This window comes from Mus caroli, unplaced genomic scaffold (genome assembly GCF_978045245.1).
Source record: "Mus caroli unplaced genomic scaffold, Mus_caroli_1 scaffold_20, whole genome shotgun sequence".
Taxonomy (NCBI): Eukaryota; Metazoa; Chordata; class Mammalia; order Rodentia; family Muridae; genus Mus; species Mus caroli.
This window is the reverse complement of record NW_028227275.1, coordinates 14,496,078-14,522,674: the sequence shown is the minus strand read 5'-3', so window position 1 is coordinate 14,522,674 and position 26,597 is coordinate 14,496,078. Positions and strand designations below refer to the sequence as shown.

General features: G+C 45.6%; 1 protein-coding gene across 2 annotated transcripts in view; it reads left to right on the top strand.

Annotated features, from left to right (window-relative positions):
• The first annotated feature begins 690 nt into the window (after positions 1-690).
• Cnnm2 (cyclin and CBS domain divalent metal cation transport mediator 2) overlaps positions 691-26,597 on the top strand; it is a 120,820-nt gene continuing 94,913 nt past the window's right edge. For both annotated transcript variants that reach the window (XM_021151393.2, XM_021151392.2), the window contains exon 1: positions 691-2,482. In XM_021151393.2, the coding sequence (XP_021007052.1) occupies positions 862-2,482 (1,621 nt within the window). In that variant the 5' untranslated portion in view covers positions 691-861. The remainder of the gene's footprint in view (positions 2,483-26,597) is intronic.

The following is a 26,597-nucleotide window of genomic DNA, read 5'->3' as shown; positions in this document are numbered from 1 at the left end:
ATCGTGAGCAGCTGAGGGCGCGCAGAGGCACCGAGACCGCAGGTCCTCGGCGTTGCTAGGGCCACCCTGTCACTGCGAATCTCCAGAGGAGCCGCATGCAGGAGTAGTGGGCTGGGGGCCTTGACTAGTATCCCGATTTGGTTTTAGGCTATGTGCATCGTAAGCGGTCTCCAGTTCGACTCTGGTGCTCCCAGGGAAGGAGGGCTCAGTCCATTCTGCGGCGACACGGAGCCCCGTGGAGCCCGCAAGTCCCTGCAGCAAGGACCCGAGGCCTCGCGCCTCAGGGCAGTATTGCAGGGCTGCCAAGCCGCGCGCGAGGATCTACTACAGAGACCCCACAGGGAGCGCCGCACCCGCGGACCGCTCCCTTTCATTGGTCGCCTGGAGGAAGACCACGCCCCCATCCCTACAGCGCTCATCTTTGACTGGCTCTTGCGTCCGGGATGGCCACGCCTCCTCCCCGCGCATACACAAGAGTCACGCGCCTTTCAGTTGGAAACTTGGCATGCAGAGGAGGACAGTGGCCCTCATCTCCCCGCCCACCTCCCGTGCCATTGGTGCGGCACGCCGACTGCGACCACGCCCCCATTCCAGCCCCCTGGCTGGGAAGGCGGGCACCCGCTCTTGATTGGCTGGCAGACCTGCCTCTCGCGGGAGAGGCTAGCACGCCCCTCCCTCCGCTCCCTCCTCCCTCGAGCCCGGGGGTTCCTCAGCTGGCTCAGTCCGAATCAGTGTCATTCAGAGAGAAGGACAGCTAAGGGCTGGGCGCGAACGCGCGGTTGCAGTCCTGCTCGGGCGCCGGTGCCTGCGCTCGCGCCGCCGGGTGGGAAAGGATGAAGCCTCAGCTGGAGCAGCCACCCTATGATTGGCTGTGGCGCTTGTGAACCCGAAGTAAAGATGGCGGGCGGGCAGGCAGCCGCCGCACTGCCCACTTGGAAGATGGCGGCGCGCCGCAGCCTCAGTGCCCGCGGCCGGGGGGTCCTGCAGGCAGCTGCGGGCCGGCTGCTGCCGCTGCTACTGCTGAGCTGCTGCTGGGGAGCGGGCGGCTGCACAGCGGCGGGCGAGAACGAGGAGACCGTGATCATCGGGCTGCGGCTGGAGGATACGAACGACGTGTCGTTCATGGAAGGGGGTGCTCTGCGGGTGAGCGAGCGGACCCGGGTCAAGCTGCGGGTGTACGGGCAGAACATCAACAACGAGACGTGGTCCCGCATCGCCTTCACTGAGCACGAGCGGCGCCGGCACACACCCGGCGAGCGTGGGCTGGGGGGCCCCGCGCCTCCGGAGCCGGACAGCGGCCCCCAGCGCTGCGGCATCCGCACCTCAGACATCATCATCTTGCCCCACATCATTCTCAATCGCCGCACATCGGGCATCATCGAGATCGAGATCAAACCGCTGCGCAAGATGGAGAAGAGCAAGTCTTATTACCTGTGCACGTCTCTCTCCACGCCCGCACTGGGCGCCGGCGGCTCCGGGTCTGCAAGTGGCGCCGTCGGGGGCAAGGGTGGCGCGGGGGTGGCCGGACTCCCGCCTCCTCCGTGGGCCGAGACCACCTGGATTTACCACGACGGTGAGGACACCAAGATGATAGTGGGCGAGGAGAAGAAGTTCTTGCTGCCCTTCTGGCTGCAAGTGATCTTCATCTCGCTGCTGCTCTGCCTGTCGGGCATGTTCAGCGGCCTCAACCTGGGGCTCATGGCTCTGGACCCGATGGAGCTGCGCATCGTGCAAAATTGCGGCACGGAGAAAGAGAAGAATTATGCCAAGCGCATCGAGCCGGTGCGCAGGCAGGGCAACTACCTGCTGTGCTCGCTGCTGCTGGGCAACGTACTGGTCAACACCACGCTCACCATCCTGCTGGACGACATTGCCGGCTCAGGCCTTGTGGCGGTGGTGGTCTCCACCATTGGCATCGTCATCTTCGGAGAAATCGTGCCCCAAGCCATCTGCTCCCGACATGGCCTGGCGGTAGGGGCCAACACCATCTTCCTCACCAAGTTTTTCATGATGATGACCTTCCCCGCTTCTTATCCGGTTAGCAAACTGCTGGACTGCGTCCTGGGCCAGGAGATAGGCACGGTCTATAACCGGGAAAAACTGCTGGAGATGCTCCGGGTTACTGACCCCTATAACGACCTCGTTAAGGAAGAGCTGAACATCATCCAAGGGGCGCTGGAGCTCCGCACCAAGACGGTGGAGGACGTGATGACTCCCCTCAGGGACTGCTTCATGATCACCGGCGAGGCTATCCTGGACTTCAACACCATGTCGGAGATCATGGAGAGTGGCTACACTCGAATCCCAGTGTTCGAGGGAGAACGTTCCAACATCGTGGACCTGCTCTTCGTCAAAGACTTGGCCTTCGTGGATCCGGATGACTGTACTCCCTTGAAAACCATCACCAAGTTTTACAATCACCCTTTGCACTTCGTTTTCAACGACACCAAATTGGACGCTATGCTGGAAGAATTTAAGAAAGGTGGGCAATTTTGCTAATTTTTTTTTTTTAATTGGCTTTGCTCTGTCTCCGTCCTCCTCCCTCCTTGAGCCCTCTACCCCCCAGACCAACCCCCCAAGGAGAGTTGACCGGAATTTCTCCCTTTCTTAATTGCAAATTTGAAAGGATGGCATGGACTTGGGGACGGATTGAACTAGTGAGCACTTCTAGGTTTAAAAGCCCAAGACTGCCATTACTTTTTCACACCATCAAAAAAAAAAAAAAAACAAAAAAAAACAGGCTTTGTAATTCCAGTGTTTGAAACTTGACCCTCTAGGGGCCATCTACTTCATTCATTGTAGGTGAAAGAAAGTACAGACCGGCTGGCTTGCTTACATCTGATCACAGACATTTGGAAAATATTTAAGTAGCCTTAAAAAAAAAACCTCAGTACAGTCCTCCTCTTTTGTTTGTTTGTTTGTTTTCTTCTTTTTCCTTAAACATCCATGCTGACATCTCAAAGACTGGAAGTCCATTTTTGACAGTTTTGATAGATTTTGTTCTTGGCTATTGGGGCATCCCGCAGGGTAGATTAAGGTCTTTGAGGGTGTTACATCCACATTATTTGGATGTAACTTCTCAGGCTGGAAAAGAGGGGGTTTGTTTTGTTTAAAGCAAACTTAGTTATTAATATATAACTTGGAAAGATTAGCGGTAAGTTAACTTTTTATGAGGCTCTAACCGTCTTTCTTCACTGTTTCTGTTTATCTGACAGCAAGTACAATTCCCTAAAGCCAAGTGTGGTTGTGGCAGAAAGCTTGAACCTGTGACAGTGGGATGAATACCATTCTTAATTATGATTTATTTCTTTATATTTTTTTCCAGTTTAAAAGTGTTCTTCTTTTAACCTTGTTTGGTCTCTTGATACATTAACACGAAGTATGTCTCCAGCGCTCCAGCCTCTAGGGCATTAGTCGGGAAGAGGCAAAGGCCGGGTGTCCGCCATGTGGGCACTCACAGCACATCAGAGTTTTGCACTGTGGTGTTGTCTGTCATATTTTGTCATAAATAGGTGAATAGCAACTTGTACTATTCTAGTGAGACTTAGAAAGTTTCCAGTCAATAGTTAGTGTTGTTTGAAAAGCAAGGAGTTGCTGAGTCTTCTCGCCGGTGCTTGGCCTGCACCACCAGCATTGCAATGTGTGTGTAACCTCGCATGACCTGAAAACCAAATTCTCATTCTTCACATGGGATTTCGATCACTAATGGGGTCGCTAGCCCAACAGAGGCCGTGTGTACCTGGCGACAGCTCACTGGATGGGGTGCCTGCTTGTCCTCACTCCCTTTTCTTGGATGAATGGCATCCTCTCTGGAACAGGACCACAATGCAGTAATTTTCATATAAAAAAAATAGAGCAGAATGTGCTTCGGGGCTTAGTGATTTGCATTTAAAAGCAGGAGAGAAAAAGAAACCGTCCAGTATCTCTAGCTCCAGAGCGTTTCGGGATGAGTTGAGTGCCAAGCTGCTTGTTAAGAGTGTTGAGCTAGTGTTCCCTCATCTGCGACACGGGGAGATGGCTTGAGGATGCCTCTGAGTTCCCAGTGCTGGTACAGTTGATTGTGCGCTTTGCTCTTGATGTTCTTCAGAGTTTTGCATATCGCCTTATAGATTGCTAATACCAGGCTAAGTCAGGCATCATGAGGCGCACCTGCAGCTCCAGCTACTCGGGGAGGTCAGTGCTAGAGAAAGCACACCTCACACTTTAGTTCTTATCCAGGGAGACGTGTGGCATTTGGTTAAGAAGGAGAGCAAAGGGACCGCTAGCTACATCAGTCTGCTAACACATTCTGAGAAGCAAAGACAAATTAATTGGTGGCAAACTGGAGATTTAAGCCATGTCTTAAAAAAAAAAAAAAAACAGAATGGCCATTTGCTAAAGAATAGGAATAATTGTTCTTTTTAATATTCGCTTTGATTTTTTTTTTTTTGAGAAATGAATTTGGTCAATTTAACTTTATAGTTAGTTACATTCATTCTGTGTTCTTTTTAATTAAAAATTATTTATTTAATTGTATGTGATTTTGTGTGCGCCTGAGCATATGCGCGCGCACCTAGTACTTGCAGGAGCCCTCAGGGGTCAGGAGAGCTGTCTGATCCCCAGGAATTGGAGTTGCCAGGCCGTTGGGAGCCAACAGCCATGTGGGTGCTGGGAGTCAAACTCAGGTCCTCTGCATGAACGGAGAGTGCTTCACTACTGAGCCATCTCTGTAGCCACCTGGTCTTTCCTTTTAGTAAAATGTTTATGAAACCACATTCAACACTCAGAGAGAGAGAGAGAGACAGAGAGAGAGAGAGAGAGAGAGAGAGAGAGAGAGAGAGAGAGAAAGAGAGAGAAATTGAATCAATGACATTTGTATTTTGATAGCAATATATTTTGACAAAAAAAAAGAAAACTATATTTTGTATTCATTATACCAATGATCTTCACAATATTCTTCACATTCTGGAGTAATATATATATATCATTTACATACTGTAAGTGATGCTATATTTGGTACGCTAAATTTACAGGTACTTTTTAAAGCAGGTATTAATATTGCCCAGGTATTAGTCTTTTTTAATGTGTGAGTTAAAATTGTTCACCTGATTTCTTTTTCCTCTCATGATTTTCTAATTTAGATATAACTTTTTCTAATGTATTAGGGATTAAACTCATGGCCTCCATGGTAGGCAAGCCCTTTACCAGTGGGTTATACCCTCAGCTCCCTGAAATAACTGAAAGATTTTTAAAGTTTATTTATTCATGTGTGTGTGTGTGTGCACTTGTGCACTCGTGTGCACGCATGCTCGTGCAGGTGTGCATGTGCCCCCCCCCGTGTGTGTGGGGGGAGGAGAGAGAGAGAGAAAGAGAGAGAGAGAGAGGGAGAGAGAGAGAGATCAGAGGACAACTTGTGGGCATTGGTTCTCTCCTTTCATCCTGCAGGTTGAACTTGGGGCTCAGGCTTGGCAGCGAGTACCCCTGTGGGTTGAGCCACCTCATCAGCTCCTGCCACCATCTGTTTTGTGTGTTTGTGATAAATAACGCATGGTGTGTGGGTGCTCTGGAAACTGTCTTCTTCCGTCCCCCCTCTTATCTCCATTTCTAAAAAGCAGAAAGAGAACAAAACCAAGGCTCCCCAAATCCCACTGTAACTCCAAACTAGTTAGATCATTAACCCAGATCTCGTCGGGTATTCCCTGCAGAATTAAGCTGGTCTCTGTTGAAGCTTTTCTTGTTGCTGTTGATAATCAGTCTGATTAGTTTTCTCTGAGGTGGTGGAGGTTGGAGGTTGGGGAGTTGGAAAGAGAACCCTCGTCTACAGCTCCTGGGTAGCCTTGCTGGGGGCGGGGGGGGGGAAGGTAGTAATGCCTGTTATGTAGTTCGATCGTCGTGGTGATGATAAAGATGGGTCTGTGCCTCTACTTACTGTCTGCCGGGCACAGTGCTGAAGGGCCTTCTGAGAAGAACCTTGTTAAACTCTCATGAGGTCTGAATGGAGTGTTATCCCTATTTTGCCAATGACGACAATTGAGGCTTAGATTGAATAACTTCTTCAAGGTTACATAGTAATTCACCGATTTGGAGTTTTAACTGATGTCTGTGTGGCATCAGAATTAGCTGGGTTTTTGTTTGTTTGTTTGTTTGTTTGTTTGTTATTTGTTTATTCCATGTACTAAGCTATACCTCTAGCCCCAAAACTCACTCTTTTAATCAGTCTCTTATACTAGCTTGCAATGCTGCTATTGGCATTACTTTAAATTTATTTATTTTATTTTATGTGTGAGTATGTGTGGGCACTATGCTCACTCTTGGTACTTGTGGAAGTCAGAAACTCCGCTGGACCTGGAGTGATGGGTGGCCGTGAACCACCATGCAGGTGCTGGGAACTGGGCCTGGGTTCTCTACAAGAGCAGCAAGGGCCCTTACCCACTGAGCCATCTCTTCACCCCCAGTGTTTGTGTCTTAGTGAGCGTGATTTGGGCTCTTGTTAAAATGTTGCCTTAGAGCCTACTGGGGAAGAGGCCTCCATATGTGCTTATAAGCAATGCTACTTGTTTTTTTAGAACCAATGCTTTGGTGATGGTGCCCTCTTTTTAAATATTGTAATATAGTGATACTTTTGCTTGTGTGACCATAATACCAAGAAAACCTTTTTGCAAGAGTTACACACACATCCAGCACCGAGATCCCTTTTGCAGATTTAACGGTAGCATTATGTTGCCTTAGCATGCTGCTTTCACGGCTGCTTTACAGCTGCTTTATTGTTATTATTATTATTATTAATTATTGTTATATGAATATGTATATGTTTGTCTGCATGTACATCTGTGCACCACACAAATACCTTGTGCCTGAGGAGGTGGGAAGCCTCCTTGTGGGTGCTGGGAATCTGACCCTGGTTCTGTGAAACGACAAATGCCCTTAACCGCTGAGCCACCTCTCCACCCTCATTTATCAGACTGTTTTCTGTTTCAGCCTTGATTTTATTGTTTTTATTGTAGCTGCCATATTAACATTTGGTTGCAAATGGGCATCTTTTTCAAGTCTGCTCCTCATGGCTCCACTAGTCATTAGTTTTATAGTTGCTTATAAATCAAATAAGAAAATTAGCTCAGAAATTCCTATTAGTAGATGATGAGAACTCTAGGAAACTGTCTAGAGCAACCCAGTGCAACACAAAGCTACTTGTTCTGTGTGCAGAAAGTCTGTCAGGCTCCTCTTTTACCTGTCATTACCTTCTTATCAACAGACTGTGGACTCCAGCCACCCAGCTATCTACACCACGGTGACTTTGAAGAAGTAGTAGCCAGTTATTGTCTCTTTCTTTCCTTCTATTCTCTGTAACAATTGCATTCCAGTATTGCAGGACTCATGGTTTACAGCTGCTTAGGACTTGGTGGGATTCTTTTCTGCTTATTTCTTTAACGTTGCACATGTAAAGGTGTGCGTATAATTTTCATTGAAAACTCAGTTGGTAAGGTGTTTATCTAGAGTGTACCAAACCCAGGGCTCAATCACCAGTGCCATATAAGTTGGACAGGGTGGCACACATTTGTAATCTTAGAGCTTGGGAGGTGGAGGCAGAAAGGTCAAGAGTTCAAGGTCATCCTTGGCTACATAGTGAGCCCAGCCTGGGCTATGAACACTCTATCTCAAAAAATAAATCCATTAAGTACATAATTCTATTTCTGTAATAGTCCAGTAAGTCTTTGCCTATTATATGTTAAGAGCTTAATACGGAAATATTTTTTCCCTTCCCAAATTTAATGTTTTACTTGTCTAGAATATGGAAGGATGCTTTAAAATTGATGTTTAAAGAATGACAGGTGTCAAAAGGAGTGGCTCTGTGACCTTATTTTTTGTGTGTGTAGTGCCATGCATTAACTTTGTCACAGGTTAACTAAGGTGCACAGTTCTAGTCCAGTGTCTGCTGACGTTTTTACTAGGTGACAAAATTGATCTGGATCACTTATTAAGGGAAGACTCTAGGCCTCACTCAGAGTCTTTGTGACCTGTAGGCTCTAGGAAAGGGGCTGTGGGATCTATCACTATTAAGCCACCCCAAGGACCTTCATAGGGAAAGCCTGAGAGCCAAACGTGGTTCCTCAGCCCTTGGAATAAGGAAAGTAAGTCTGGGAAAGGAGGGCCACGCCTTACTACCTAGGCACATCCCCCACACCAGAACTCACATCCCCAGCTTCTGGGCTGGGGTTCTTTCCACACTAGTGGACCAGCCCTCCCTCTCTCCCCTTATTCAGAGTTAAAAGTTAGCCGTATCACTGAGAAATCAGGCTCTCAGACTTGCCACTGGCTTTTATCTTGCGACTTTGATGTCAATTTTTCAGATATCTTGCACTCAAACAATCGTCAGCTGGCATTTTGTTACATAGATAATAGGTCTGATTGTGTCATCGGATTTTATGTTGTGTTTTACTTTAGCTTAGCTGATAATTGAGGTTTTACTTTATTATGGTCACAGTGGGAGATTATTTGGGGACATGGGTATCAGTCTATAGGTTGCACAAAGCCGCCGATTGTTAAATATAAGTACTCCTTTTGGTTTAGTGACGTACTTTCTCATTAGCTGGTTTTTCTTTTAGAGCAGTGTAGGTTGGATTTAGGTCTGCAGGGTAGAGGCTTCTTGGCTCTTTTCATTTCTGCTCACGGAACATTATGTTGAGGTATTCATCAGGGCTGGGGGTTGCACAGTGGTGGAACTGGCTTTGGAATGGGAGATAGGGAAGCGATAGCAAGCGATCTTCGTGGAACATGTATTGTTAAGCCAGATTAGGTGGTGGTGGACACGGCGGGGCCAAGCATGTCCCTGGTTTTATTTTCCTCCTTTACATAGCTATTTATTTGCAGACTCGATGTGAGATTTATTAGTAAGCATGACTGGTAGGGAGGGGGACTCAGCACAGTGCAAGCCTTCAGGGGTATAGGGTCTGCCCCTCGTCCATGGGCCACAACTCGAGATATATTTGGTCGCCAGCGATAAGCTGCTTCTCAGCTACTGTGTCTTCAAATTCATTAAACAGGAAAGCGCTGCCTCTCCGAGTTGTAGATCATCTGGTGACAAGGGAACTTGAACCTGGCGCTACATGGGGCGTCAATCACATGTTCCTTATTCTGCAGCTTGGTGCGATGGACCTGATGACCTGGTCAAATCGCATGCCCTGGGGATTTCCAGTGGTACCCACATACCTGCCTCGAGGCGAGCATTGAGATCAGATATGCGCACACACAGCAGAAAACTCTTCCGAGTTGCTTAGGGGAACCCATACAAGCAGCCAGCTATGTGTTACCAGGAGGCTGCCCGCTTCAGCCATTGATTGCATACTAGACCCTGGTGAGGAAAGAAGCCCTATCGGCTTGACTGCTCGTCGTAGCCTTCCCATTTTGTTTCAGTGCTGCCACGATCATAAATATTGTACTGACTGGGCTCTCTGTCTTCACACTGATGTCCTGTCAGACCTGGACCAGTGTGTTTTGTCTTCACTTTGCATACTTTGGAAAGAATGCCATGTGTTAATGAAGAAGAGTGCGCTTCTCTTGATGTGCTTTGGATAGTTACTTAGCTCTTTAATCCTAGTAGAAAATGGAGCTGTTCTCCAACTCAAGATACACAGTGAACTAAAGTGAGCGGGGCCGGGTGGTGCACACCGGTGATCCCAGTGCTTGAGATGCTCAAGGGGAGGATGGTGAATTCAAGGCTAGCCTAGGATATATAGCAAGACTTGTCTCAGAAGAAAAAAAAAGTGAAAATAAATATAAAATGGTTTCTAACAGGTCCTGGGAGGTCATGCCCAGTTAGTTATTAGAACCGTACTCTATCAGTGATTGTGTGCAGTGGCAGGGACAGAGTAAGTGCATGCTGCTGTAACAACATCTCAGAAACTGGAGAGTTTGAAATAATCTTTCCAGTTCTCTAGGCTGAGAAGGCTAAGAGCAGACAGGTCATTTGGTGTCTAGTAAAGGCTCTTGTACGTTGTCCTGACATGAGAGAAAAGTGACAGGGCAAAACGGAGCCTTAGGTTAGTTCCCTCCAGCCTGGCGATAAGGGCCTGAGTTATTCTTGAGGCCACCCTCATGGCCCGGCGGGCTCTGAGGGCCCCAGCTCTCAGTACCCCCATGGTGGGGATTAAGTTTCAACATGAATTTTGCATGGGCAAGTTCACGGTAGCAGTTCTTAGTCTAGACTGGAGATCTGACCGTCAGGGAGACCATAGCATGGGGTTATAGCAGTTTTAAATGTTTGAATCTTAAACGAGACTAATTAGTGAAGGTCCCCCCACCTTTCTCTTTTATAAAAAAAGTTGTTTTAAAAAAAAAGCATTATCATTATTTGAGTGTGTCTGTGTGCTCTGGTGTAATGTGGAGGTCTCAGGGAAGCTGGTCCTCTCCTTCTACCATGTGGGCCCTGGGGTTCAACTCAGCTCTCTGGGTAGCAAGCCCTTCTACTCACTGGCCATCTTACCAGCCCTCTTTTGAATCCTATGCTCCCCCTGTTTAGGATGTTTGTTAACTTGACAAGCTGGCTACAATTTATTACATGCTCTAAGTTCCCTAAAGTACAAATACCCACATTACAATCATTACTTTTTAACTAGAGGTGACAGGAAGGAATAATAAAGATGAAAATGTCTAAAGCAAGCTCTCAAGGACTCTGAGAGCCCCTGAATGTCCCAGGCTTTAATACAAAAGGAAATTCTCAGATTACTCTGATAAAACGGTTTCTGCATTGATTCCATGACATGTATAAAACAGCGATGTTAATATAGTGAGCTTGTGTCACTTAGAGAAGTGTAACTGGGACACTTGGGGGAGGCTTTCAGGATTCTAAAAACCGGCCTTTGGGTTAGCAGTTTCTTTTCTGAAATCTTTATTCAGTGATTCTAGAAGAGAAAAGAGTCATGTTGGCCTTGATATTCACGGATGTTGTAACATTCCCTATGAATGGTGAAATGACACCTGAAGGCCTGGCAAAGAGGGGAACATTAAGGAAATGAGAGATGTCGGCTAATTACAATCATTTAATGATAATTTTGAAGGCTGTGTGGGAAATGTAGGGTGATTACTCGTAAGGATTATAGACTTGTAAAACTCCGCACATGCCTCGACTGGAAGGCAATGTGAAACAGGAAAGGTAGTTGATGGGTAGGAGTGAGGGGATCACAGCTGACCTTTGCAGGAGTCTGCTTGTTAACTTTGTACAATGATACACTTGGAAAAACTTCAGATCTGCTAAGAACATCATGTGTCCTGGTCTTGGAAAAGCTCACCTTTGCTCAAGCTAAGAACTCAATATTACTTCATTTCCCCCGGAGCATTTTATTGCTGAAACAAATAGTTCTTTTACAAATTTTAAAAAATTGGAATGTAGTTTACCCCCTTTAAAGCATATGAGTGGTGAATTTTAGTGTATTTGTTGTAAATTTTAGTGTATTTTCAAGGTTGTACAAACATTACTGTCGTTCTTTCAAAACATTTTATAACCCCCCCCACCCCAGAATTCCCACACCCGGAAGCAGTCACTCCCCACTTCCTGCTCCCACAGTCCCCGCTAGAGCTATCTGTTTGCTGTCTCTGGGTGAGCCTATTCTGGACATGACATCAGATGAAGGGCAGCCTCAGGGCTGGTCTCTTTGTCTCAGCCATGATTATTCGTGGTTCATTCCTGCTGCAGTGTGGGTAAGTGCCTCACTTCCAGGGTCAAGTGTCTCATCTCAAGGATTTGACACGCCTTGTTTTTGCACTTTTCTGTGGATAGGCATTTGTGGGGTTTGCCCTTTTTGCCTTATGGATAATGCTGCTGTGAACATTGGCGCACAGGTTTTTGTATGGCCATGAATTTCAGTTCTTTTGAGTAACAGTGTGGGAGTCAAGTGGTTACTCAGTTAACTTGTGTTGTTAACAACTGTTAGCTTAGTTGTTAATTAAGCTCTTTTCCAAAGTGACTGTTCCATTTTTATATGGATAAGGGTTCCAGTCTCTACAGATCTTCATATTATCCCCCCTCCGTCCTTATTGACATCCTAGACAATGTGAAGTGATATTTCCTATGGCTTTGATTTGCATCTTTGTAATTGTAAAGATGTTGAACATCTCTTCTTGTGTTTAAAGTCATCACCATATAGGAATGTCTGTATAGTTCCTTTGCCCATTTAGTTAGTTATAGTTTTAAATTGTATGATAGTGTGTGTGTGTGTGTGTGTGTGTATGTGTGTGTGCATATGAATTCAGGCATCAGGGTCAGCATCAGATCCCCTGGGGCTGGAGTTAACTGGTATTGTGAGCTGCCTGACATGGGTGCCAGGATCCGAACCCCAGCCACCCTCTGCAAGGGCAGTGTGTGCTTTTAACTGTGGAGCTGTCTCCTTTTGACTTTTAAGAGCTCTTTTTATATGGGGAATCTAGTCAGTTATCAGATATATGGTGTGCAAATATAATCCCATTCTGTGAGTTACCTGTTTACTTTGAAACAGGAAAGTCTGTAATGCAAGTGAAGCCAATTTGTCATTTTCCTTTGGCCATACTTTGTGTCATGTGTAAACCACAATGGCCACATCCACAGGCATGAAGATTTATGCTTATGCTTTCTTTGAGTTTTACGGTTTTAGTTCTTATACTCAGGTCTTTAATCCATTCTCAGTTAATGTAGACAGTGCTAGGTAGGGTCCATTTTCATTCTCTTTGAGTGTGGGTATCCATTCGTCACAGTACATTTGTTGAAAAAGACTGTTCTTTCTCCATTGAGTTGTTTTGATATCCTGTCAAAAAAATCAGTGGGCCATAAAACTGAAGGCTAATTTCTGAGCCTTGAATTCCTTCGCTGATATTCTGTCGCTGACACCGTACTTTCTTTGTTCATGTAGCTTTGTGATGAGGTTTTAAATGGGAAAGTATACACCTTTCAATTGTTGGGTCAACTTGTCCATTTCTAATTTTAAAAAGTAAGATTTTCGGTAGGGGCTGCGCTGCATCACTGCATCGATAGGTCGGTTTGGAGAATATCATAATATTGATAATGGTGAGTCTTCATCCAGTGCTCGGGAACCCTCTTCCTCCTGTAGGTCTTTCTTCTCCTCCCGTGCACTGTTGGTAGTTTCCTTCTATTACATTTATTCCCAAGGATTTGAATTTTTTATACCACAACAAATGGACTTCCTTATTAAATTTATTTTCCATTTGTTACATCATAGATACCGTATAGAAATGCAAGCATTTTTTTGTAGATTGATTATGTACTCTGCAACCTGTGGAACTTATTAGATAACAAATGTTTTCTTATTAAAAATTATAATTGATAATATTTAATTTTATTTTTCCAATATTGATGTAAGTACTGTTTCTGATTTCCTCTTACTTTTTTGTAAAAATAATGTGACCAGGGACTAATTTTCTTCTCATTAGCAAGTCGTTCTTAAAATAGAAAAACATTTTTAAAAAATGCATGAATTTCTTGACCTGGAGAGATGGCTCAGTGATAAGAGTACCTGCTGCTCTTGCAGAGGGCCTGGGTTCTGTTCCCAGCTCCCATTTGGAGTTCACTAAGTGATTTGATGTTGTCTTCTGGCCTGCTAATAAAGGCAAACACTCACACACATAAAAATGAATCATTTATAATATTTTTTAGCAGCATTTGTATTCCTTGGGGCTATCGTAACATTTGATTTCAGTGAGTTTTATGTTTCTTTAACATTTTTGGCACGTGGGGGTGGCTGTTGCACAGTTGGTAGTGTTTGCTTAACACACATACAACCTTGGGCTTGGTCTCCAGCGCCACGGAAAGCAGTCGTGGCGGCAGTTCCCGCAGTTCTTGTACTCAGAGGCAGAGGCAGCGGGATGAGAAGTCCAGCATCATCCTGAGCTGCTGAGCAAGTCTGAGGCCAGCCCTGGCTGTGTGACCGGCTGGCTGGAGCAAATAGTCATGGTGGTTTGCAGCAGTCCAGAGATTTGCGACAAGTTCAGAAAGCAATCCAGCTCATGTCTAAGTTGTTTGACAGTGCCTTCAGATGACCAAGGGTTTTAAAATTTTCTCTCTCTCTCTCTCTTTTTATTATGTTTTTCAGATGTTAGAGGAAGCCCTGGCTTTTAGTTAGTTCCTTTTATGCTGCCACCAGCAGTGTGACTGGAGCACTTGGCTTTCTGGATCACTATAATAAAAAATGAATCTCTTCAGTACTGAAGTGAACTCCAGGGCTTCATGCACACCAAGCAAGCGCTCACAGCGCTATATGCCAGCCTTCTTTTCCCTCCCTCCCTTGCTCCCTCCCTTCGTTCCTCCCTCCCTTCCTTTTCTTCCTTCCTTCCTTCCTTCCTTCCTTCCTTCCTTCCTTCCTTCCTTCCTTCCTCCCTCCCCCCTCCCTCCCTCCCTCCCTCCCTCCCTTCGTTCTTTCTTTCATGCCTGTGTTCGGCGAGTGGTAGTCTGAGAGAGTCTGTTTTCTTATGGAGTAAAGACAGACGAAGGGCATCTTCCGATCTTTACTTGAGAGTGGGTAGCTTCAGTTTTCTGTTTGCCAGCCTGCGATCATAGAAGCAATGTGCTGACGGGATTCAGAGACTCTGTAGAGTGGCGTTTGGGGTTTAGATGGTCCTGAGACTCAGGCAAGACTAGGAACTGTTTTAGCAGATTTTATGGCAGGAAATTAAGAAGAAAAACAGCTAGAACACTACAAACACTCTCTCCTCAGGCGACAATTGTCACTTGATTTAAAGCCGGGCAGGAATAATCTCTGTCCAGAGGGGATTACTGAGCAGAGGCCAGAGCTTTGGATCACCCTCTGCATTGGAGGCTGTCACCATCAGGATGTCCTTGAAGACCTGAGGTTTCAGGAAACCAGGGAGACACAGTGAAGCCCTCTGCTCTTTGTGTGTGTGTGAAATAAAGAATTAGGGTCTAGGGTTGCAATTTATTTTAAAACATGTTATCAGATGAGCAAAATGGAGTTTAGCTGCCTGGACTACATCTCTCTGATCCGATAGCTCCGATGAAATGAAAGATTGGTGACAGAGTTCAGAGCTGACTGGATGTGCACCTGGAGCACTGCTACCCTGAAGGGAGCCGTGGAGATTCTGGGAACCAGTGCATCTGCTTGTCTGTAGATATTGCCACTGAAAAACTGATCAAGAAGAGGAAAGAAGAGTAAAAGCTGTGGACTAGAACCCCGTGCCTGAAGTGTGCTTAGAAGGTTCTAGACTATCTTATACTGGTTACTAAAATATAAAGACGTTTTAACTTTGGTCAGGACCAGGTATTAGTTGAGTTTTATAAGATCTTGTATGGTCTTGGATAAAAAGATTACCGGATGGTGAAGCCCACCAGTTGGCCCATATCTCCAAGGAAGCATCTTTGTGCCTCCCTCTGGAGCAGGAGCTGACTGTGATGTGGAGGATGGACCAACACATCCACAATGGGTTAAGGGACGACAGAGGCTGAAGCAAACGTGTTGGCAAAAGAGCCTTAATTGGTTTAAGCTGGCTTAGCTCCCATTAGCTAAATATCCAACAAGTCAGTGGTTCGTGCTTTCTCTGTGACCTCTGCCCGCAGGCCACTCTCCAAGCCAGCTATTAGAGAAGCTGTGAGGTTTGCTGCCTTTTCCCCAAATGCTGGTGATGTCCCTTTCCGGCATTCATCCACCCAGCCTGGCAGCGTGAGGCCCCAGCCATCTGCTGAATGTTATAAACATGTCCATAAGGCTTACTTGATCCCACCACCCATTCAAAGGGAAGTGGAGGTGTTTCTGGCAGAGTTCTGGGCTGTAGGCATTCATTACCTTTTCTTTCTTCCTTCCTTCCTTTCTTCCTTTCTTTCTTTCTTCCTTCCTTTCTTTCTTTCTTTCTTTCTTTCTTTCTTTCTTTCTTTCTTTCTTTCTTTCTTTCTTACTGCAAGACTTCTGAAGGAAACTAGCTACTGACTTCCTTTCCTTGCATGCGGCTTCAGCTTGCATTCTCAACAATCTGGCCTCAGACAGTCCTAGCCAGTGATGTCACTGGCGTCTTGGTTGTCATCCTTCCTAGCTGCTTTGGCGCCTTCCCTGAGGTTGGCAGTAGCTGTGGACCACTCTCCTCTCCAGCTTGGCTCCCTCTGTGCCTCTGGTCTTCTCTTGCCTCTGTCTGGCATGGTGAAGTCCCCTTTCATTCCTAAGGCGGCCTTTCCTGACATTGTTGTCCTCCAGGCTCCCTTTCAGGACTTTCTCCATCTTTAGAAGGCTTTCTTTGACTTTTTTTTAAATCTGTAAGCTTTATTGAGTATTCTAGGTGGTAGATTTAAGTTAGACCTGTCTTCTGTTGTGTAATGTGTTATACATATGAATTTATACTGTCTTCCCCTTGAATCTTGTTAGTGATTTGCTTCTAAAATGCTTGTAAAAAGGGCTTTTGTTTTTGTTTTTTATATTCTCACTGCTATTATCTAGGCCTTGGAATTCTTTTAATTGTGCCTGTTATGATTTTTATGCTCCATAAATGCATGTTGTCTTCAAATTAAATTAATGTGTTTTTCCTTCTTCTGTATTTTGCCACAAAGGCTTGTAATGTAACTCAAGCTGACCTTGAATTAGTGATGTTCCTGCCTCTACCTCCTAAAGGCTGGGATTCCAGGTGCGTATGTATTGCTCAGCTCATTAGTCTGTTAAGATGAATTAGTGAGGGGCTCTCTCTTTCTTGATTATTACACACTTTCTAAGTTGGTCTCCTTCATTTTGTTTCATGAGGACTGCCTCAGGCAGGATGTCCTCCTTGAATATAGCGTTGTTGAAGATGATGGAGAGCCTCCTGTCTTTACAGTAATGTGGCAGTACCCTTGTTAAGTGTCAGAATAACCAAGATAGAGAACTGTAATGTAGAGTTGTTGAGGCCATGAGGTTCGGATCCCTCTGGCGCTGTCCTTATTTCTTTGCACCTGCATGCTTGCCTTTCTGCGGTTCCCACAGCAGTGCAGACACCCCAGCACGCTCCTTTGGCCTTTCCCTGTGATGTCCTCGCCTGAGAGAGCATTGTGGCCTCTCCCTTTCCTAGGTCAGGTTTTCCCTCAAAGGCCAGTCCCTCCCCAACACTGTGTGTCACTCACTGTCTTTTTTGTTCTGCCTCTTCCCCCGTGAGGACCTGGCACGCAGGGAGGGAGTTGTTGAGGGAATGTTACTGACATGTGGTGTGGCTTGAGAGCTCTTTAACACAAAGGTTAGTGGTGTAAGTGTCCCAGAAGGTAACGACCGTGTGTTTAGGAATCAGACACTTTCTTCTGGATCCTTCCCCTGCTAGCTCCACTCCAGACATCTGTGACCTCAGAAACCAGTTAGCAACTGGTTTCTGATGAAAATGTTCATCTAAACATTTTAAATATTTTAAAAAAAATGTGATGAAATATCTGTAGCGTGAAGTTTTCCATTTAATGGGAGCGTGTCAGGAATGTTAAAGGCTTTTACAAGGTTATGCAACCTTTGTAAAACTTCTTGAATCTTGCAAAATTCGAACTGCGTGTCCATTGAATGATTAAATGTCTCCTTGCTGGTCCACATGATAGCCTGTGACAGCCCCCACAGCCCCCGAATCCCACTATTGTGCTTTCCATGACTTTGATTTTGGAATTTTTCTTTTTCTTTTTTTTTAGATTTGGCTGGCCTGGAACTTGCTATATAGCTGTGTAGCCCAGGTTAGCCTAGACCTGTTTCTTCCTCCTTTGTGCTGGGATTAAAGGCATGTGCCAGACTATTGGTCTTACTTACTGCCTCTGACAGAAACCATTCTAGGGATATTTTTTATTAATTAATTTAAAAATTTTAATTATTATTATTTTTTACTTATTCACTTTACATCCTGCTCACTGCCCCCTCCCAGTCATCCTCTCCCACATTCCTTCCCCCTCCCTTCTCTTCTTCTCTGAGTGGGTGCCCCCCCCTTTTCCCCTGTCCCCCACATGGCACTTCACATATTTCCAAGGCTAGGCACTTCCTCTCCTATTGAGGCCAGACAAGGTAGCCCAGCTAGAACCTATCCCAGGTATGGGCAACAGCTTTTGGGATAGCTCCACTCCAATTGTTCAGGACCCACATGAAGACCAAGCTGCATATCTGTTACATATGTGGCAGAGGCCTAGGTCCAGCCCAAGTATGTTTTTTGGTTAGTGGTTCAGACTCTGAGAGCCCCAAGGGTCCAGGTTAGTTGACCCTGTTGTTCTTCCTGTGGAGTTCCTTCAGGGTTGGCAATCCCTCCTCCCATCCCTTCATAAGAGACCCCAAAGCTCCATCCACTGTTTGCATGTGGGTCTGTATCTGTCTGCGTCAGCTGCTGGGTGGGGCCACTCACAGGATAACATGCTCCTGTCTGCAAGTGTACTGGCTGGTTGTGTGTCAACTTGACACAGCTGGAGTTATCACAGAGAAAGGAGCTTCAGTTGAGGAAATGCCTCCATGAGATCCAACTGTAAGGCATTTTCTCAATTAGTGATCAAGTGGGAAAGGCCACTCTTGTGGGTGGAACCATCTCTGGGCTGGTAGTCTTGGGTTCTATAAGAGAGCAGGCTGAGCAAGCCAGGGGAAGCAAGCCAGTAAGGAACATCGCTCCATGGCCTCTGCATCAGTTCCTGCTTCCTGCCCTGCTTGAGTTCCGGTCCTGACTTCCTTGGTGATGAACAGCAGTGTGGAAGTGTAAGCCGAATAAACTTGCTTCTTGGTCATGATGTTTGTGCAGGAATAGAAACCCTGACTAAGACAGCAAGCATAACAAAGTATCATTAATAGTGTTAGAGTTGGTGCTTGCCCATGGGATGGGTCTCAAGCTGGCTGGTTATTGGTTGAGCAATTCCCTGAGTCTCTGTTCCTTCCCCCGTGCCTGCATTACCTGTAGACAGGATAAAATTTGGGTTGAAAGTTTTGTGAGTGGGTTGGTATCTCTCTCTCTCTCTCTCTGCTGGAGTTCCTTTCTGGATACAGGAGGTGGCCTCTTCAAGTTCCATATCACAACATTCTTGGGCACTTCCCTTATCCCAGGTCTCTGTCTCATCCTGGAGATGCTCCCCACTTCCTGCCCTTCCCCACACCTGATCCTGAATCGCCCCACCCCTCCCGCCCTCGCTCCCAGTTCCCTCCCCATTCTAGGGATCTTATAAATGGTACTAAGTAGTATTTGCCCTTTGTGTGTGACTTATCCTACTTTCCATCATATTCTTTGTTTTGTTTTGTTTTGTTTTGTTTTGAGACAGGGTTTCTCTGTGTAGCCCTGGCTGTCCTGGAACTCACTCTGTAGACCAGGCTGGCCTCGAACTCAGAAATCCACCTGCCTCTGCCTCCCAAGTGCTGGGATTAAAGGCGTGCGCCACCACTTCCATCATATTCTTGAAGTTCATCCATGTTATGGCATATGCAAAATTAACGGAATAATATTTTGTTGAATGTTTGTAACACCTTTGGTGTATCTGTCTTCTGGTGGACACTGTATTACCTCTTCAAATATTTGAGTCTCTGCTTTCAATTTTTTGTGATACACCAGGATATGAAATTGTTGGATCATATGATAATATCTATTCTATATATAATTGTTATACACACACACACACACACACACACACACGCATGCATGTGCATACATACACAGTCTCACCATTTAACTCTGGCTGTCCTGGAACTAGCTATATAGACCAGGCTGGCTTCAAACTCACAGAGATCCTTCTACCTCTGCCTCCTGAGTGGTGAGATGAAAGTCCTGTGCTACCTCATCCAGACTAAATATATATTTAAAATTCATATTTTTAGTGTGCATGAGGCACATGTGGAGGTCAGTAGACAACTGAGTGAGTCTGTTATCTCCTCCTATCATGAAGGTCTCAGGGGTCAAATGCAGAATGGCCAGGTGTCTTAGGGTTTTACTGCTGTGAACAGACACCATGACCAAGGCAACTCTTATAAAGACAACAATTAATTGGGGCTGGCTTACAGGTTCAGAGGTTCAGTCCATTATCATCAAGGCAGGAACATGGTAGCGTCCAGGCAGGCATGGTACAGGAGGAGCTGAGAGTTCTACATCTTCATCTGAAGGCTGCTAGCAGAATACTGGCTTCCAGGCAGCTAGGATAAGTTGTCTTAAAGCCCACACCCACTGTGACACACCTACTCCAACAAGGCCACACCTCCAAATAGTGCCACTGCCTGGGCCAAGCAAATACAAGCCATCACACCAGGTTTGACAGCAAGCACTTTCACCCGGTGAGCCATCTTATTGGCCCGATTTTTTTAAAAAAAGATTAATTTTGTGTTTGCCTGTGTGAGTTTCTGTGTTCCATGTGTGTGCCCTCAGGGTAGAAGCGGGATGAGGTAGGTGCTTACTGTCAGGAACTGGACATGGATGGTTCTGGACTGCCATGTGGCTTCTGCGAGCCACACTTCGGTCTTCTGCAAAGCCTGAGTTCCATCCCAGGACTCACATGGTGGGAGCAGAGAGCTGATTCCTGAAACTTGTTTCACACATTCTCCACACATGTGGACTCCTACAGTAAATATATGTAAAAAATTCTAAAAATGAAAAAAAAAATAGCCGAAAAACTTGTTGGGAATCTTCTGAAATGTTAAAAACGAGCTGATTGTTGTCCTGGTTAGTTTTATGTGACTGGGACACAAACTAGAGTCATCTGAGAGGACTGAACCTCAATTGAGAAGATGCCTCCATAAGATCAAGCTGTAGGGCATTTCTTAGTGATTGATGAGGGAGGAGCAGGTCATTGTGTATGGCGCCACCCCTGGGCTGCTGGTCCTGGGTTCTATAAGAAGCTGAGCAGGCTGGGAAGCCACACGCTCCATCAGTCTGCTTCAGTCCCTGCCTCCTGCCTTGAGTTCATGCCCTTATTTCCTTCTGTGATGGACGACAGACTGTAAAATGAAATAATCCCTTTTCTTCCCAAGTTGCTCTTGGTCAAGGTGTTTCATTACAGCAGTATAAACCTTTAACTAAGATATCATTAAATTCATTATATGTTCGTCTTAATCAGAGAAACCAGGCCTTTCTCTGATTATTTGGAAGAAAATTGGTAAATGTTTTCCAGCATCCCTGGCATCTTCTGCATAGAATCTAGACACTGCCGAGACCTTGAAGACCTCCCCATTCTCTGGCTGTAGCCCCTGCCTCTGCCTATGCATTCAGCTAGTACCTGTCTACATTCTGTCCATCTGAAACTCTGCTAAGTATTTAATTCCTAGTTAAAATGTCATTTCCCTCTGAAATGACCCCAAATCTTACATCCCTTCCCTATGTCCTAAAAATGTAAATTCCATATTTCTTAATTCTCTTCTGTCTTTAATGTCTTCCCATTTCCATAACTATTTACCTGAAAAGATTTGCATTTTCTACATTGTTCTTATTCTTCTCTGCAACCAAGGTTTAATAATGCAGTGAATTCCTATAAACCGTGTGCCTGGGCTCACTACTTGCTCTGACTTTGTCACACGTCTCTTCATATAAATGTGTTTGTGCACATACTTGTATCTTCCTTACTGAACCATGGTCATTTCAAAGTAGATTGTAGGCATTATGATACGCCTAAATAGTTCAGCCTGTGGTTTTTTAGTAAGTAGAAATAGGGCTGGAGAGATGGCTCAGCTCATAAGAGCATTTGCTGTCAACACGGTGGAAGGAGAGAACTGAGTCTTGCAAATTGCGCACACACATGCACACACACACACACACACTCACACTCACATGATGAATAAATAAATGTAAAATAAAACATTATATCTCAGAGGTTCTCCAAAACGAGCCCTATATTGTAATACAATCAACAAATTTAAATCAGTACAGACGTCTTCTCTATATCCAGCCCATATTTCTTTGTTGTGGCTCTTTATCTAGAAATTTCTTGCTTTTGTCTTTCACCACACCCCCCACTTTACCACCTCCCTCCTCTCTCCCGTTCTCATTTGTTTATTTGTTTGTTTATTTCTTTTTGATGGTAGGGATTCACTGATACGTTGGTCTGTAGAATCTAGCCTAGTTATTTTGTATAAGGTTCTGCACTCTGGAGTTGTGACTGTTTTCTTACAATTAGAATTAAGTTATAGTTTTGTTTTTGTTTGTCTGCTCAGGAATACCACATTATAAAGTGTCTTCTCTCTTTAAAACATTACGTTTAGAGTGTGTGGGTGTAGGCATGTGTGCATGCCCGCACATTTGGAGGTCAGGTTCTCTCCCAGGCTCTGGGATTGAACTCAGGTCACCAGGTTTGGCGACAAGTACCTTTACCTGCTGATCCATCTCACTGGCCCCCTGTTAACGAGTCAGTAATTTGGAGGATGATAGCTTGAGATTGAAGACATGGTCTGTATACCTCACAAACTTTTATCCAGTGGCTTGGGCATCTTTTACTCTGGAGAAAGGGTCACTCTGTGAAGTTTCCCTTTTCTGCCCACGTCTAAACTAGCGTGAGGTTTCTCCATGCTAGTGTGAAAGGGAAAGCAATGCATGCACGGTTTCCCAGGCGGGCGTTTGTGCCAGGAGGAATCATGCGTTAGTGACAGGGGTTTCTTCCTGACCTTTGGGGGGTGGGGCAGCTGACCTTTGGGGGGTGGGGCAGCGTTGAGGATGAGCCTCGGGCCTTATATATGACAAGCAAGTGCTAGACAACTGAGCACGGTCACCACTCCAGCTGCCTCTTGTTGACCAAGAATGTAAACCAAGTGTTTATGACCTCAACTAGAGGGTGACTTTTCTTCTATTCAAGAGAGCCAAGGTGGCCCCTCCCTTGCCTCTCATCTGTCCTTCATACTCTGGTGGCAGTGGGTGGGGCTCCGGGCTCTCCTCTCTCTTGTCTTCTGCGCTGTCTTACCTGCTCACACTCTTGCTTCTTTTGCTTTTCTCCTCTTCCTGAATATTAACACGATGCGGAAATTTGCAGAGAGAGGCCTTTCCCACCAGCCTTACGGCTGAGTGGTCCCTTTAGTGCGGCAGCAGGGCCCTGCTCATGCCTTAGATGTCCTGGTGCAGACTGCCGGTTTTTTTCCTCTGGGTAACCATTGGTTTCAGTGGCATCTTCTTCTGCTGGATTGTGAACTCAAGGACAGGGAGCTTGCTTAGTTCACCTTTGGGTTTGCCACTTGGTGGTTCTTGATAAACGCTTGCTGTAATCAGCTGAACCTGGCCAGTTCTGTGGTCATTGATCGCTTTACCAGACTGACAGGGCTGAGTCGCAGGCCTTTGAATCTTCCCAGGTCTGACAGCTTCCATAAATATCTGGCACAAAGTACATCCAGCAGTGTAGAAAACGGAAACCTCCTCTGCCTGTTGCGCAAGACCTCAAGGAACAGAGGGAAAAGTCCTATAGTGGTTATGAGAAGCAGGATGACCTCATCGGTGCTAGAGGGAATTTGTGTAGGCCTTGAGCAATGGAGAAAGGAGGTGTTCTCAGGACAGTCCTGAAGGAGGGCAAAGGCTGTGGTGAGGGTCGGGGCATCTCAGCGGGAGGGAGGAGCAATACTGAGAAGGCAGTGTCAGGAACGTTTTGTTAGGGAGCACTGTGAGCTCCTAGAATCCTTGTTCTCTATGTAATGGGCATGTGGGCCAGTCTGTATATATAGTGATTGTTGGTCAGAGCCTTTTTGGTTTTCTGGATACCTAAGAGCATGTAGTGATATAGTCACTACTGTCATCTGCATTGACAGAGAACTCTCTTGTAGGGGCAGGCTACTCCCTACAGAGGACTTTTAAAAGCTCTGCATTCATTGTTGCCCTATTTTTTTTTTTTTTTAATGCCTGTTCTTCCCAGCTTGTGCAGCTCCACTGAGCCCAAATTCTTGCCAGGTGCACTAGATGGGTTAAGCCTTAGGGGAAGCACATTAATAATTGAACACCCATGAGGCATTACGGCTTCAATTCTGAACGGTAGTGTTTTCTGTAGCCTGCAGGAATTACTTACCTACTTTGATTTATAACTGGGCGAGGACTTTAAGCACCACTGGGAAAGGGCTGGGGACTTTGACACGGTTCTTATTTTCATCTGTGTACTTTTCACACAAGGAGAAAAACCCTTCAACATGTTAACACAGGCATCAACCTGAAGAAAACAGTATTGTCGTCTGAGAAAGAACTGGACATGTGCCACATATAATATGTAAAATCTCCTTTTCTTTAAAATATTAGTGAATATATATTTATTAATATATATATATACATACACACACACACACACATGTAGTAATTACTGTAAGTCACTAAATGCCAGAACTTCTTGCTCACGGTATTGGTAGGATGAGAAGTGTCTCCAAGCCACTAAGGAACTGATTTTCCGAGATTACTGGCTTGCTCTACTCCAGCTACTAACTTGCCTGCCCTGCCACAGATTCTTCAGTCATATGTTGTGTAATCCCTTCGCTGGCATACATCTTAATCTTTCTCTTACTGCTTCCTAGGTGCTATAATCCTTTTATAGTTCCCTGGCTTTTAAAATAACTCTAAAAAGGGCTCAGTTCTCTGTGTAAGAGCCATGGTCCACATACCCTAAGGCTGTGAATTGGTTCAGGCAAAGCTGTTGATTTATAAATGCCTTTGTTTCTATGCTTTAGGAAAATGTATTGGTCTTCTGGTGTTCTTTTACCATGATGCTTTTACGTTTCGAGCAGGATTTTAAAAATTGAATGTAAAAAACTTAAAAAGTAATGAAACATACATACATGTATATATTCACTCAGGTAAAACCATTGGTCTTTCATAATTTTTGATTACTAAGCTTTAAAATAATCTCCTTTAAAAACAGGTGTTTGTTTCTTTTTTAAAAAATATTTATTTATTTATTATATGTAAGTACACTGTAGCTATCTTCATACACTCCAGAAGAGGACATCAGATTTTTGAACGGATGGTTGTGAGCCACCATGTGGTTGCTGGGATTTGAACTGGGGACCTTTGGAAGAGCAGTCGGCACTCTTAACCACTGAGCCATCTCACTAGCCCCCCAGGTGTTTCTTTTTGTTGAGCACAGTTGTTCTCAGGCACAGATGGTTTTGGGTGGGAAGGGATGTCAAGACGGATGCTAAGCAAAACCACACAGGTAACCAGTACCTCATGGGGTGTGCCTTGCAAGCCTTGCTAGGTGAGATGGGGGCGCCGGGGGAGGAAGGAAGGAAGGAAGGAAGGAAGAGAGGGGAGGGAGGGAGGGGTATTTGGGTGAGTTAGGACTTGACAAGAAGGGGAATTCAGGTGTGGGCACCAATTACAGGAAGACATGATAAAGTGAGAAGTGTGATTGTCTGTGCAAGGAACAGGAGTGTAATGGTTGGAACTCACAGAATTAGGGAGTTTGTGTGTGTGTGTGTGTGTGTGTGTGTGTGTGTAGTATTGGGAGTTCAGGTATGGATGCGGCAGAGTGTGTCTGGAGAAGTGAGCTGGGTTGGAGTAGATGGCCCTCCTGAGGCAGTGCTGAGGGTCCTAGCATTTCTCCTAAAAGCAATGAAGGGGAAGTTTTTGAAGTTTTGGGGGTATGTGAAGGTGGCATGACTAAATTGCCTGTTGGAAGTGTTTATTTTCCTCTGTATGGAAAAATCTGCTGGCAAGGAGAAGGGATGAAAGAGACAAGGCTTTGCCAGAGTCAGTTGAGAGCTGTTCTGGATCGATGGAGAGGGGTGGGTGATCCGAAGATTCTGACAAAGACCCCTCTGCGCTGACACTGAAAGGGAAAGCACTGGCAGTTCCCTTCAAACTCTACTGGGAGGGCCAGTGCTCAGGGCACCAGTGTGCTCACATGGCTCCAGTGTGCTCACATGGCACCAGTGTGCTCACATGGCTCCAGTGTGCTCACATGGCTCCAGTGTGCTCACATGGCTCCAGTGTGCAGACAGATGGCAGTACTATGCAGATGTATGCCACAAGTGTGCAGAAGTATGGCACTAGTGTACACATGTATGGCGCACCATCTTTCTAGGAGCCAGGGCATCAGACTGGAGAACTCAGTGAGCTTTGACTGCTTGCTACCCAGCAGCTCCAATGCCCAGCTCTTTTGCATTCAAGCTGAATGCAGCCCTGTCGGACCTGACAACTAACACCGTCTCGTCAGGCTCTCTAGATGTCATGTTAGTCAGCGATGTCTCCACCCCATTGGCTTGAGGATAGGATGAGTAAAGTCATATGGTCACCAGTCTGCTCGTGATGGTGATGGTGATATACTGTCCAGTTAGTGTCTTAGCTGTAACCATTTCAGTGCCTGAAATGTGACCATGTAGATGGGACTCCCTGTCTCCTAGATCATACAGTCTTAAGATACTTATGGCGGTGACTTTGGTGGGGAGGTACCTGCAAGATCCTGTGAGGACGAGCTTTAGGCTGTTAATTCTAAGTAGACAGTGGCCATTTCAGCCATAATTGGTGATATTTGATAAAGAAAGGGACCAGAGATGTTGCTAGGCAAAGGAGTCTGAGATGCACTTGTTAATTTGATAGAAGGAAAATACTAAGGTCAAGATTCCTAAGCATCTGTGCTTCCAGTGGATAAAGTCATTAGCTAGGTTTCCTCATGTGCTACCCACTGGAAAGCAAGGGAACCGGACTCAGGATTCTCAGCAGCCAGTGCTCTTAGCCACGGAGCCATCTCTCCAGGTCTTATCCAAACATCTTATAAATAAATTTTAATATTTTTAAATGTT